At 43.0% G+C, this 13,450-nt stretch overlaps 1 protein-coding gene across 2 annotated transcripts; it reads right to left on the bottom strand.

Moving 5' to 3' along the window:
- Positions 1–401: 401 nt before the first annotated feature.
- Positions 402–13,044, bottom strand: Ppp1r3b (protein phosphatase 1 regulatory subunit 3B). Of its 2 annotated transcripts, none has more exons than XM_071610407.1 (2): positions 12,721–13,044; positions 402–5,217 (listed from the first exon to the last, which is right to left on the bottom strand). In XM_071610407.1, the coding sequence occupies exons 1-2, from the start codon at positions 12,732–12,734 to the stop codon at positions 4,335–4,337; spliced, it is 897 nt and encodes a 298-aa protein (XP_071466508.1). In that variant the 5' UTR covers positions 12,735–13,044; the 3' UTR covers positions 402–4,334. The 2 variants fall into 2 exon arrangements, with proteins under 2 accessions (XP_071466508.1, XP_027778499.1); XM_027922698.2 differs by lacking the exon at positions 12,721–13,044 and adding an exon at positions 11,820–12,711.
- Positions 13,045–13,450: the final 406 nt, after the last annotated feature.

Here is a 13,450-nt window from a genome sequence, read left to right as displayed (position 1 = left end):
ACCAGCAGCTGATTCATCTTGCTGCCTACAGAGTTTGATCAGGCAGTTCAAAGCTACGACAGCCACTGACAGTTTTCCCACGTATGCCTGAACACATCAGTCTGTGCTGCAGTTCAAGAACAACTGAAAGGGTAGAAAAGCTATAACCTCAGATAACTAAAGATGGGTGCAAATAACAGAGGCCCCTGAACTTCTCTTCCCTGGCACTATCATCTCAGCTCTGAGCAGCCTTTATTCCCAAGAAAACTTAAAAGGCACTAACTCCCTTCTTCCAAGCCTTACAGCTTTACCACAGCCATTGATGATGACCTATATGCTTGTACATCTAAGGTCGGTATGTGAAAAAAAAAGAGATTTAAAATATTACTCCCCTTCCTCTGGCTCTAAGAATAGAAGGACAGTTTCAGTTTTGTTTTTTTCTATTTTTATTACATTTTTTTTTTGCTTTTGAGATATATACAAACCAACCACTCTCCTCTACCACACACATACCAAAAAAAAAAAAAAAAAAAGTCATTCTTGTGATTTTAAAGTGCAATTCCTCTTTGTGTACAAAAATATTTATTTAAAAAAAAAACATGCAGAAATTTCTCCACAAGGCACTTCTAGGCATAAAATGAAGACAAGTCCTCAGTTCTACATTCTCATTGAAGTCAAAGTGAAACATCAGAGCTACAGACTCCAAGTCCTCACAGGTCCAGCAATCTCTAGGAACGGATCAGCAGAAAAACTAAGATTTGTTGCTTTGTGACTTGCATTGCAATACTTCACAACCATGACCAGAAAAAGCAGCCTGTCCCCAATGTGTCATCCCACTTCAGGAAATTAAGATAAGCTGCCAAATTGCTTCAGGTGACCCTATAAGATCCCATTGTAGGTAAGATCCCATTACTGTGTGTAACTTCTCATCTCCAATTTCAGTCCATCATGTCAGGAGAGGCAATTAGATATAGACCTTCCCAGAACAAAGAGCTACCAGGTCTCCATCCAGGGGAGGGATTTTTTAAAAATATATTTTTTTAGTTGAAGATGGATGCATTCTTTATTTTATTTATTTTTATGTGGTGCCAGGGATGGAAACCAGTGCCTCACGCATGCCAGGCAAGCACTCTACCACTGAGACACAACCCCAGCCCCCAGGGGAGGGATTTTAAAAGCAGAAACAAATGAAAGACAATCAAAGTTGTCATTCATTGTCTAATGAGAGGGAAGACAGGACACTTCTAAAAAAAATGAGCACACGTAGCTCATCTAATATCCAAATGCCTACACATAATGCTTTTTTTAAAAAAAAGCAAAGGAGATGCAAAGATCGAAATCCACAAAGCAGTTCAAAATGTGTATCTTTAAATAAAACAATCTATTATTTTTTATAACCATTAAAATTAAATCTCAGAGATAAAGTAATTCCACCATGGACTCAGATTGTTTTAATTTCTAGGGAACTGCACAGCTCTATTTCTAACCAGTTTTCCTCTAATGAGAATTTTTTTAAAACCCACTCACATGCTTCATATCATCCAAGAAACACTGAAAGCTTATTACATATCTAGATAGTCCATCTTATTTATTGCATCCAATTTGCAAAAGCACCCCAGGGCATTTTGGGAAATAATATGAAACAAAAATGGCGTTGTTTCCCCATTTCTAGAGTATTGCATCTGACAACACAGTTCTGGACAACTGCACAATGGCAGGTGGTTGGTCCTTCTGGGCAATCTGGGAAGGACAATGCGACTGGGGCTATTCGTCACCATAACCAAGAGCTGTGTGAAGGGAAGTCCAAAGGTCAGGCTGTAGTGAAATTTTCATCTAAGGAACTGATCACCCTCTGAAGTGTATAAGCCTTATCCATTGATGGTGAGCTATGAAATCAGGGCAGAGTCCCTCAGTGAGATTCTTGAGGTCATTTGAGAATCATGGGACAGACCAGGCCAAATGGAGAAAGACTGCAATGAGGACACACACAGTTCTTCAGGTACATCTACCCCAATAAATGACAGCCCTGATGACAGAAGTCAGGCAAGCAGATTCTTTCATTGGAGAAAAAGGCTCTTTGGAAAGCAGGTGAGGACTTGCCTTCTGAACTGAGCGGTGGGGTAAGCACCCCAGGTGTGCAGACTGGGGGCTTGCAACCATTGCCCCCCAGCAAAAAAAAAGCTGAGGTGGGCTGGGAGGAAAAAAGGGAAGAGATGCTTATCACTGAATTTATTATATTTCAAATTTTGACAAGGGAATGTCTTAGGATCATTATTACATAAAACCAAACAGGCTTTCTTCTAGAACCAGTTGAGGCCCCTTTCTTCTGAACATGGAATGATCCTTATTTTGGTGACCTGTAAATAACAGTGTGCCTTGTTCCCTTCCTACATTGGGACGTGACACTTATTAACACAAAGCAAAATTCATGACCTACATGAGATCAGTTTTGCTGCCATTTGACTTAGACTTATGCTATTAATAGCTCTGACCACCAAATTTGTAACATGTCAAGTACCATCTGAGTACCTGATGTAGTACGGTATATTTAGATAAAACACAGTCTTGCCCAATATCAGCCATAAAATAAAAATGTGACTTCCTCATAAATTATATTATCATGTAATCAGAATGTAACCCACTTGGAAGAGGCATAAAAAAAAAAAAAAGCACTAGATTGAAGACTAGTAACAGCCAGTTTTAGGAACAAGGATTATACCAAATATCACTGAGCATTTAAAAAGTCAAAACATTTTAAAGTTCAAAAATGAAAAACTAAAAACAAAACAAAAAACCCAACCACAAAACTCTAGGAGCGAAGGCACTCAATGTCTGCCTGATATCAATGTACAAAGTCACAAATCAGGAGGTCGTTTCTAATTATTCTGGAAAAATTCAAGCAAGAGACTCTGCTTGGCAAGTCCAGCAGCTGTGCCCCTGAATCCAGGCAACGACGTACACTTTCGTAAAATCAGGCAAAAAAGAGAATTGAACAGTCTTTTAACCCAACTCCAAAACCAAACAAAAACCAGAAAAAAAATTCAGATTTCTACAAATATACATGTAAAAATATTTTTCATACACCCCTAATTTAAAAACCAATCCTACCCAAGAAAAAATCACAGGTTTGGGGGATCCACCTGACAATGAATGTCCCAGGAGTCTCACAATAGCATTAACCAACATGCTTTAGTCCAATATGGTTAAAAATAATTAATCTCTGATATTTCAGAGTTGGCAAACATTTAAAATAACATATGAGAATGTAGTGAGGTTTTTCTCCCCTATCCCTTTACATATTCACACACCATAAATAAGAACACCCAAATCAATGTCCCTGGGTGCTTGTAAAGTGTCCTGGATATTGTATATCACAGTCAAAATAAAACCAAACATTTTCTGGAGGCTTTGAGGATATGCTGGATCTGCAAATCAAGTGTCCCAAACACAGCATAAAAGATGACTCTCCAGGAAATGAGATCTACAATCCTTCTGTAGAGAATGAGGCTAGCAAAGCAGCCAAGCAAGTGAAAACAAATCTTGTCATTGAGCCTTCTGGTGACTCGGGGTGAAAGTAAGTGCTTAGAAAGCTCCCCCAAAAGCCAAGAAGAAAAGCTAAAACTCATGACTGTCCTGCCTTGTAATAACCCTGCAATCTGCGACCCCACACAGGAGCCAGTGACTTTCCATAATGGTGTGTTGCTCTCTGTGGAATATGGATGTGGGTTCAGGAAGATGGGAGGAGGAAATTCCTGCCTCTGTCACAAGCCTTTATTATCTTTTCCTGAACATTGGATGAACGGTGGAAAAAAATGAAATGCAAAACATAATTTGCACAAAAAATGAGCAGATCCCATCTCTCTTCTGTAGCTGTTATTACAAATGGGTGACATAATGTCAGGCTGTTGTGTCACAGCACAGAGATAAGGGGTGCTTCTGAGTAGATATGAACAGCAGCAGCAGAAAAGACCTGGCGGATGCAGAGAACCCCGTGGATGGAGAGGGTCTGATGGGGGTGACTGCTTCCCACTGCTTCCCACATCTGGGTGTAGAGAAGAGGTCAGGCTCCTCCGGCCTCGCCACACTGCCCACAGGCTTGGTTCCTACCCGACTCTTTCTGGCAGCATCCTGCTCATTCCCAAGTGGCCACCTTGGGTGCCACAGAGGACCCAGCGAACCCTCTGAATGAGAAACCAGTTCTATGATCTAAACCTGGCTGAATGTGCTGGTTTAAGAAAAAAAATAGACAGGATTCTTTCTTTGTGAAAACTGGGCCTAACAGCAGTTCATTCGGCTCTTCTCTTGGCTTCTCCATTGCATGGTGACCAGGGCCACACACCTGTGAACTGCAGTCACTAATAGTAGGGCCCTAGCTTTTCATATCCTAAGTAACTAGGCCACTCGGGAAACAGACCGTAGGAACACCGAGGGCTTCCAAACTGGTCTAAGGAGATTCCAAAATCCGGTCCATTATGTGGCTCCACGGTTCCCTGAGTGGATTTCAACTCAGCCTGGATGATCCGATAGTTTTTGCCCCTGTTGCTGTCCCAGTACGCCTGGCCGTTGCACTCGTAGCACACAGCAAACTCCATTCTTTCATAAGACTGAATTTTCTCAGGTAAGCTAATGTCAAAGGAGAACGTGTCCCTGTCTGAACCAGCGTAAGTGTCCTTCACATACCGACAAGGAAAGTCTGTGAAGCTTTTCCAGGTGTCAAATGTCATTCTGATTTTCACAATCTTCTCGAATGCCAGGTTCTGCACCTTCACGGTGCCCGCGATGGCTTTGTCCTTCAGCACACAGTTTTCGAGGCAGACATGGTTGGCCTGAAGTCGATTTCTAAAGTCCAAGTAATCTGCAGAAGGCTGTGAAAAATCCAGAACAAAGCTCTCGCTCTCTGCTGTCGTCAGACTCACAATGTTGTCTAGGAGCTCGGTGATGTTAAAGGGAATATCTAACGGGTCATCAAATTCCGAGAACACTTTGACCATTGTGAGGGCCAGTCCTTGGTTGTCTGCGAAGGACACCCGCTTTTTCACCTTTTTCTCCTGCACCGCAGGGGCCACCAGCCCGCTGGCTTCATTCCGGCTGCCCAGTTGAATGCAAGGCCTCAGCGGCTTGCTGGGCTTGGGGGAGATCTTGAAGGCAAACCGCTCGCGGCGCAAGGATGGGGCCATGCAGTTGTATCTGTACTCTATGTCCACAGCCATCATGGGGCTAGATGGATAGGTCAGAACCCTGGCAGGAAAAGGAGGAGAGAAAACAGCAACGAGATCAGATAGATGTTCCAACACCTGATGCCAGCAGAACTGGGCATGCCACTGTGCAGGACGACTCCAGTGTGGCCTCACAGGACATGGGTCTCAGGGGGAGATTATGTACGTGTGGGTGGGGTGGGGTCTGAAATAAAAACCAAAAATATGGAACCCACTAGTTTCTTTTTTTTGTACTGGGGATTGAATTCAGGGGCATTGGACCACTGAGCCATATCCCCAGCCCTATTGTGTATTTGATTTAGAGACGGGGTCTCACTGAGTTGCTTAGCGCCTCACTTTTGCTGAGGCTGGCTTTGAACTTGCAATCCTCCTGCCTGAGCCTCGGAAGCTGCTGGGGTTTTTAAAACTAAATTCACAGGTTTTCCTGTCAGGATGAGCTAATGCACCATAAAGGATAAAGAAAAGGGCACTCGGCAGAATTTCTCAAACTTACTTGACTAAAGAATCCCTTTTTTGGTGGAGTGTACTCGACAAACAGCTTTCCTGAGGCACACACTTTGGTAAATACTGCTACTTATTATTAACTGATAAGTAAAAGCTATATATATATTTATGGCTTCCAATATTATATTTTTTTCATGTTTATTTTATTCTAAAAATATAGATTAAATTTGTTTTTATTAGTATATTTTGACAGATGAACACATTGTGGAGTGGCTATTGGATGTATTTGGCGTATGCACTGCCTCACATACTTATTTTGTATGTATGTGTGGTAAGAACACTTAAATCTATTTTCTTAGCCGTTTTCAAGTATACAATATATTGTTAACTATAGCCACCATGAGGTACAGCAGAACTCTTGAATCTTCCCCTCCTGCCAAATTAAAATTTTGTGTCCTTTGACCAACAGCTCCCCAGTCTCCTCAGTGCCCAGCCCCTGGTAACTAGCATTTCAGTATTTGTCCTTCTGCACCCAGTTTACTGTACTTTTAACACAATGTCCCCAGGCTTATCCTTAATGCTGCAAATGACAAGATTTCATTCTTTTCTATGGCCAAAACAGTATTCCATTGTGCACATATGCCACATTTCCTTTACCCATTCATCTATTAGCGGATCCTGAAGTTGACTCCATTGCTCAACTATTGTGAATGATGTCACAATGAGCCTGTGAGTGTGGCTACCCTTTGAATATGTACCCTGTAGTGGGACCGTTGGGTCATATGTTAATTTTTAATTTTTGGAGGACTCTCCACACTGTGTTCTGTAATGCTTGTACTGATTTACATTCCCACCAATACTGTACGAGGGTTCCCTTTTTCTAAATCCTCTTCTATACTGTTATCCTTCACATTTTTTACAATAACCATTATCATATAAGTGAGGAAACATCTCATTATGGTTTTAATCATAAATATTGTTTTAGTCCAAGAAAGAAATCATTTTCAAGAATACAAATATTGATTTCATGTTACTACATGCCAGGCATTATGCTAGATACTAGGACTCAATGGTGAAGACGGATGCAAATTTGTTTACTTTAAACATCATATGTATAATGGTATATTTGGTATACCATTAATATTCTAGCATATTTTTTTAAAAAATCAGCAATTTATTATTTTTAAAACTGTCACATAGATGAACAGTTTGCCTTTTATATAAGTTAAACTAGCTGCTATAAAAATAAAAAGCAAATAGAATCATGCAAAAAGAGATTAAATTCGGCTTCATAAAAATTATCTTAGTATAAATGAAAAAATAAATAAAACTGAAAATATTACAAAGAAAAACTCAGAAAATATTTTACAATAAGAGCTGCAGCAGAGTTAATACCTTAATATATAAAGAGTTCTTACAAAGTAAGAACAAAGTTAAATATTTTTTCAAAGTTAAATATTATACCTAGAAAAATGAGCAGGAAGTATGAATAGAAAATTCTTGAAAGAAAATTTAAATTGGCCATCAAAATATACAAAATGTCCAAGCTTAAAGTTAATTTAAAAATTTAGGTTAGAAACAATCTATGTTTTTTTCTACTGAATCAGGAAAGAATGTTAAAAGATAATATAAATCTTTTTATTAATCTAAATTATACAACTTTTCTAAATATTATTATTTTTGTTTCAATATCACATACAGATATTTATCCTATGTAAGTAATTAAAAACATATGGAAGTTAATATACTAAAATTTTAGTGCAACCTTATAGGGGCAAAAGAGGAGTCACTAATAGGTACCTAGTTAAATCAACTGTAACACATTTATATTATTTAATTTTACATCATTAAAATTATTATATGAAAAATATTTAAATGACATGGAAAAATTTTACAACATATTCTAATATTAAAAACGAAGAAAATAAAATTGTATATAAAGACCAGACTGGTGAGGAGCAATATTACATAAATATATTGAAAAAGACTAAAAATAGAGTAGTTCTCCCATTACTATGATTTCAACTTCCAGTGTTCAACTACAGTCCAGAAACGTTAAAATGAAAAAATTCCAGAAATACACAAGTCGTAAGTTTTCAACTGTACCCCATTGTGCACAGTATGAAGAAATCTCCCGCCCCAACTTGGTCCCACTTGTTCCTAGGATATGAATCATCCCCTTCTCCAGATTAGCCATCATATATACACTTCCTGTCCATTGTGACTAAGTAGCTGTCTCAGGTATCAGATAGACTGATGTTGTGTCACAGTGCTTGTGTTCAAATTGCCCATATTTTACTTAATCAAGTCCCCAAGAGTAGTGATGCAAAGGAAGCACCTGAATATGTAACATGGAAGGACAGATTAACTTTGGTACTATGTGGCAATACACAGGACACAAGGAGGGAAACACCATGCAGAGAGTTTGGAACTACTTGAGGTTTCAGGCATTCATTGGGGGGGGGGGTAGGTCTTGAAGTCTACCTCTTGTAGATAAAGAGGTACTTACTGTACAGTTAAAACTATCAGAATACCCACGTTCAGGATTTCAGGAAATGTTTTCCTGCTTTATATTTTCTTTCATCTCCTAAAATAATGTTGCTTTCTATAATCAGAAAATAAGTGAATCTTGGGAAAAAAAATATCTTAAATTTGCTAAAACCCCATCCTGATACTATTGCCTCACTAATGTGAGTACTTTTTTCATTTTGATTACTCTGGGCTAATGTGAAGAATATAATGATAAACCAGGATTAAAATCTCAACTCAAAATTGCAGAACACTGGATTAGTTCCCCAACAAACCTCCCTTTCTCATAGCAAAGGTGTAGTATATGGCAGTGCAGGGGTGCCTGTTCTCAGGCTGCACTGCTGCCCCTGAAAAGTGACAGACAAAATGTTGTTCATCTTTTGACAAGAGTTGGGCACCACTGATGTGACCCAATAAATAAGCTCTCTTTTTTAATTTTGATTTTGATTAACCTAATATATAATGCAAAAGTTGAGAAAAGACAAATGCATATCAGGTGTGATCCCAATTTTTTTTTTTTGAAAAGTACAACACTTTCCTAGGATGCAGAAAGCACTTTGCCATGACCAGTTAGAGAAACACAAATTCAGAGACAAAACAATAATTCACAGTTGTAAGGCATGCCTTACACAACATTCATTTTAAAGGATATTTATCTTACTGTTTCACCTCTACCAAAGTCAATCCAGTGAAGTTTTGCAAAGCAATTTTGCTTGCTATTATCTCTTGTTAACCCATGTAATTGTTCTGGAAAAGGAAGTTCTGATTGAATGGGACAAGATGGCTTTACAGTAGAGGATCATTGGGTTAACTAATTTTTTTAAGACCCTACACTTCTATATCACTTGAATGTTAGTTATTCCTGCACATTGAAAAATTGTATGTGAGAGGGGCCGGAGTTGTAGCTCAGTGTTAGAGAGCTTGCCTAGCATGTTTGAGGCACTGGGTTCGATCCTCAGCACCACAAAGATAAATAAATAAATTAACTGTGTACATCTACAACACACACACACACAAAATTATATGTTAGAGTATATTAGAATTAAACCTTCAGTTCTAACTTTAGCACAGGGTTTTTTTTGTTTGTTTCAAATATGAATTAAAACCAACCAACCACACAATAGCCCTGGCCTTGCATCCCAGCGCTTTTCCCTCTGCCCACCCTTGAAATCTTGAGTATGAACTGAGGAGGAGGGGTTCCTCCTGGGCCCACTGCTTCCTCCTGACCTGAGTCAGCCCAAGGTCAACTGTAAGTTCTCTATGCACTTCCAACAAGCCTGCAAATCAAACTTAGCTGGGCTTTCCCACATGTCTTTAAAGCTCATTAGAAAAAGGTTGAGAACCTTTCAAGATACTGTGGAAACAGAAATGCAAAGCAAAGGGGTCAATTAAAGAATCTACATGTTCTCCTAAGTTATGATCTCACAGGTTAAAGAGACTTTGTTGGAGATTTCAATAAAGTTAAGCTGTTTGGTCCCAGTAGTGTAAATTTATGCCACCAGTCCCCCAACCCCTTTTATTCCCAAGCTGTAAGAACAAGTTAAACTGGATGGGGCGGGGGGGGGGGGGAGGGAAGGTTCTAGTCAGAGTCAGTACAAATTCAACAATTATACTAGCATTTTCAAGAGTCAAACTGTTTCTGCAATATTCTTCCAAGAAAGGCAAAAGTTAGGTTATGGTGGAACAAGAGTTGCCACCCACACTAGTGCCCCAGAGAATTGCACAAGCAACTGTGGCCCAGAATCCCTTCACTTTTTCTGCATGTCACCATAACTTCAGGTGCGGTCATTCACCCTCATGGCCTCAATTCAGGGTAAAATGTGACTGTCAGCCACTTCTCCTGTCCTCATAGTAGATTCCAGCCTTTATTAGCCAGACCATTCTCCTAGAATTGGTGCACAGGGTGCTGGTTTAGGGTAGGTTTTCCTGACCACCTGCTCAGAATCTCCCCAATAGACTGTGGCAGGGATGACTATTAGCCAAAAGTAGTGTTTGGAGCAACCAAGCATATAAAGGAATACTTTGTAAAGTACCTGAAAGGAAGGCACCTGGACAGGTGCTTCATTTGCAAACAACACAAAAATGATCAATTCCCAGGCAGTACGTGCCAGGCCTCGTCTCCTGACATATACCGCCCTGGTCATTTCCCTCTCCCAGGTTAAGTTGTCAAGGCTGGTCAGGGAAAAATCCAGAACCAGAAGATACGAACACACATTTGAACTAGAAGAATGACATAGGATCTGGATACCAGATGCAGGGCAGGGACAAGGGAGCATGAGTAGCTGTTCCCCAGGCCCGTCAACATGGATGCCTCAGAGCTCAGTTGTGCCTGATGAGGGACTAGGCTATGCCCAAAAGTAGATTTCAGTGTCCCAGGCCCAAACTGCACAAACTCAAAACACTCATGAAAATTACAGACCAAATAGACAGTTTTGCAGAAATGCCTTTTCTGTTCCACTAGTGACAAATAACACACTCTCCTAAGGCAGTGTTAAATGTCATGGTGATTTTTCTTGTGAAAACCATAGGCCAGTACAGACAATAACCCCACAACCTTCCCAGTTTCATGCAGGTGAGCTACTGACTTTCTGGCTGTGCCTTTATAGGAAGGTTTTTGTTTTTGTTTGGTGTTGGGGACATTTTCCCTCTATATATTCAGACTCATCTCTCCCACCCTTTCTCATAAGGAAAGAGGAAAAATCAGACACTCAAACAACCCACCAGCAACAGTGAAAACTGCCAAACTATATTAGGTAAGCATTCACAATTGGGATCTAAGACATGGCCACCAACCCCCACCTCCCTCAGCAATTCTTTATTCCCTCCTAAAGGATTTGGCTCATACAGTATAAAGGTAATACCTTCTCCTTTTTGTACTTAGGCCATGGAGACCTTATCTAGAGTCTTAAAAGCTACTTGTAGCCCTTGATCCTGTTGCCATCATCTAAAGCATCTTGTAGATAAATATTTGTGAATACGGTTGCATATCAAGGAAAGAGTGAATTAAAATGGTATAGATCCTACCATTAAAAACTTCCCAAGGGGAAACAGAGCACTGTTCTAACAATAGTTTCTACCTAGCTGTGCCTGCTGGGGCAACTCAATTTCTCCGGGCTTAAGGATTCTCCTGTGAGGTCCTTTCTAGCTCTGATATTGTTGCCAACAGTGCCTGATGGCTCTTCTCTTGCCACTCACTTTCCCCTAAGTACCCCAACTCTACTTTTGAGGTGAGTCCTCCAGCTGTCCTCATTTTAGTCTTGGCTTCTAGACAGCTCTGCCAAGTGGCCATTTCCTCTTCTCTAGCACCAAGGCCTAACTTTCTTCTGCTGAACCCTGGGTCTCCCAAGGATGCTGTGTTTCCCAAAGTAGCTGGCCGCACAGACCACAGGCTCCAGGGGCTTTCAGCAACTCTTCAAGTTCACAAATCCTCTCGTATTTGTTCTGGGCCCTCACGCCTCTTTTGCAGTTACTGCCCCTTCCACACCCCTTTGTCTGGGTTCCAAAGGGTGGTAGCACAGGGCGCTGGGGGCAGGGCGGTGTGTCGAGGGTGGAGGATCCCACCTGCCACTCTGCCCACTGTGCCTGACCCTGCCTGGCTAGCTCCAGCTGGCCCAGGCTGCACCCCGCCCCCAACCTCCCTGTTGCACTCACCTTTCCGGCGGCGGAGAAGCCCCCTCGGCAACTCGATGGCCGCATCGGAGACACTAGGGGGGAGGTGGCAGGGAGGCCGCTGCCACCGACTACGTGAGCTTTTGGTGTTTGTCCGGGAGGCCGGGCCTGGGCTGGGTTCCCGGAGATGAAGACGACCAGGAGGAGGAGCCCAAGTTTCCCACCAGATAGGGGCGGGGCTGCGGGGTAACCCGGGGCTGGAGCTGCGCGGCACTAGCACCCCCGCGCGGACCGTCTCGCCCCCACCAACCCGGATGGCCCCTGTCCCGGGACTGTGGGTCACTCTACTTCGCGTTGCCCGAGTTTCCATTCTCGTGAGCAGCAAAGGGATTTGAACCAAACTGGGAAGGAGTTGGGACAAGTAAATGCAACTTTATAACATTCCGGCCTGGAAGCTGCTTTCTTACATAGCTCTTTTACTGAGAAAAGGCAGAGAGATCGAGAGATTTGGGGGGTGGGGAAGACAGGCGACTCGTGCTCCAAAACCCACTGCCCAATTGCTGAGACGTCCCCCATAAGTATCAGGTACCAAGCTGGAAACTTGTGCCACCTTCGAAACCGGGACAACAGGGCACAAAGGTATCTGTTGTCTCAAGCTCAGTCCCTCGCCACCCCTCGCGGCCGGGTCCCAAAGTTCCGGAGTTTGGGGGGTACACGTGGGTCCAGCCGCGCTCTATCCCAGTTCTGGTCCCTGGTTTGCCATCTCCACGTGGAAGCAACAGCTTACTCGAGCCCATCTAGTGTGTTCCACCACCGGTGTGTAGCTGCTAGTCGGATGGGTAAAGTGTGGGAGGCAAGAATCAAAGGGGAGCTGCCCTGCGCGCCCCTTGCCACGGGTTTCTTGTTACTGCACCTCGGACTCGAGGCTTCAGGAGGTACATACCGGGTACAGCTCATAAGTCCTGAGGGCAAAAGTGCCAGCCCGCTACACCAAACTCGTGAGGATGACACGCACAGCGACCGCGACGGTGGGAGCAGGGGCTGGCGTTCAGGTTTGCGCCCTGGGCTGACAGCTGCATCAATCCGCGCGCGAGAGCACCCCGCTCGCCTCCTCCTTTCAGCGCGTCACCCCGGACTCAGGCTCCTGCAGCCGCTCTGCGCCCTTTAACTTTCCGCCCACCTCTCCCACTTTGGGTCCCATCCCAGACCCTCTTGCACGTGAACGCCCCCCGCAGCCAATGGGTGAGCCCGGGACGGGAGCCGATGACCAATGGTCACGATCCAGGAAAGCACTGCTCCTCCACGTGATCGGCAGCGTGCCGGGAGTGATAGGGCTGGCGTCCAGGGTATGAGAAAGGGGCGGTGGGTCACCTTTTCATCAGGAGCCAGAGGACGGGCGCCAGGGGGCAGAGGCGATTTCCTACAAAAGGACGTCCCGTTAGAGTGAGCCGGCTGGAAGCTGGCAGCGTGCAAAGTTGCTTCTTCCTAGGCAAAATCCTAACCAGGCCAAGGCACCCATGAGCCTAGAAGGCAATTGCAGTTGTTGTCCCACTTCCCTGCGGATCCCGCTTTCGTGATACTCCAGCCCTGGATTCAAGGTGACAGTTCCCTCCCTCACTACATGCAGAGCCCTGAGGGGTCCTGAGACAACATTGCGTGTGATTCCTTAGGTT

This window comes from Marmota flaviventris, chromosome 3, assembly GCF_047511675.1.
Source record: "Marmota flaviventris isolate mMarFla1 chromosome 3, mMarFla1.hap1, whole genome shotgun sequence".
Classification (NCBI taxonomy): Eukaryota; Metazoa; Chordata; class Mammalia; order Rodentia; family Sciuridae; genus Marmota; species Marmota flaviventris.
The sequence above is the reverse complement of the archived record's forward strand: the minus strand, read 5'-3'. Positions and strand labels throughout refer to the sequence as shown.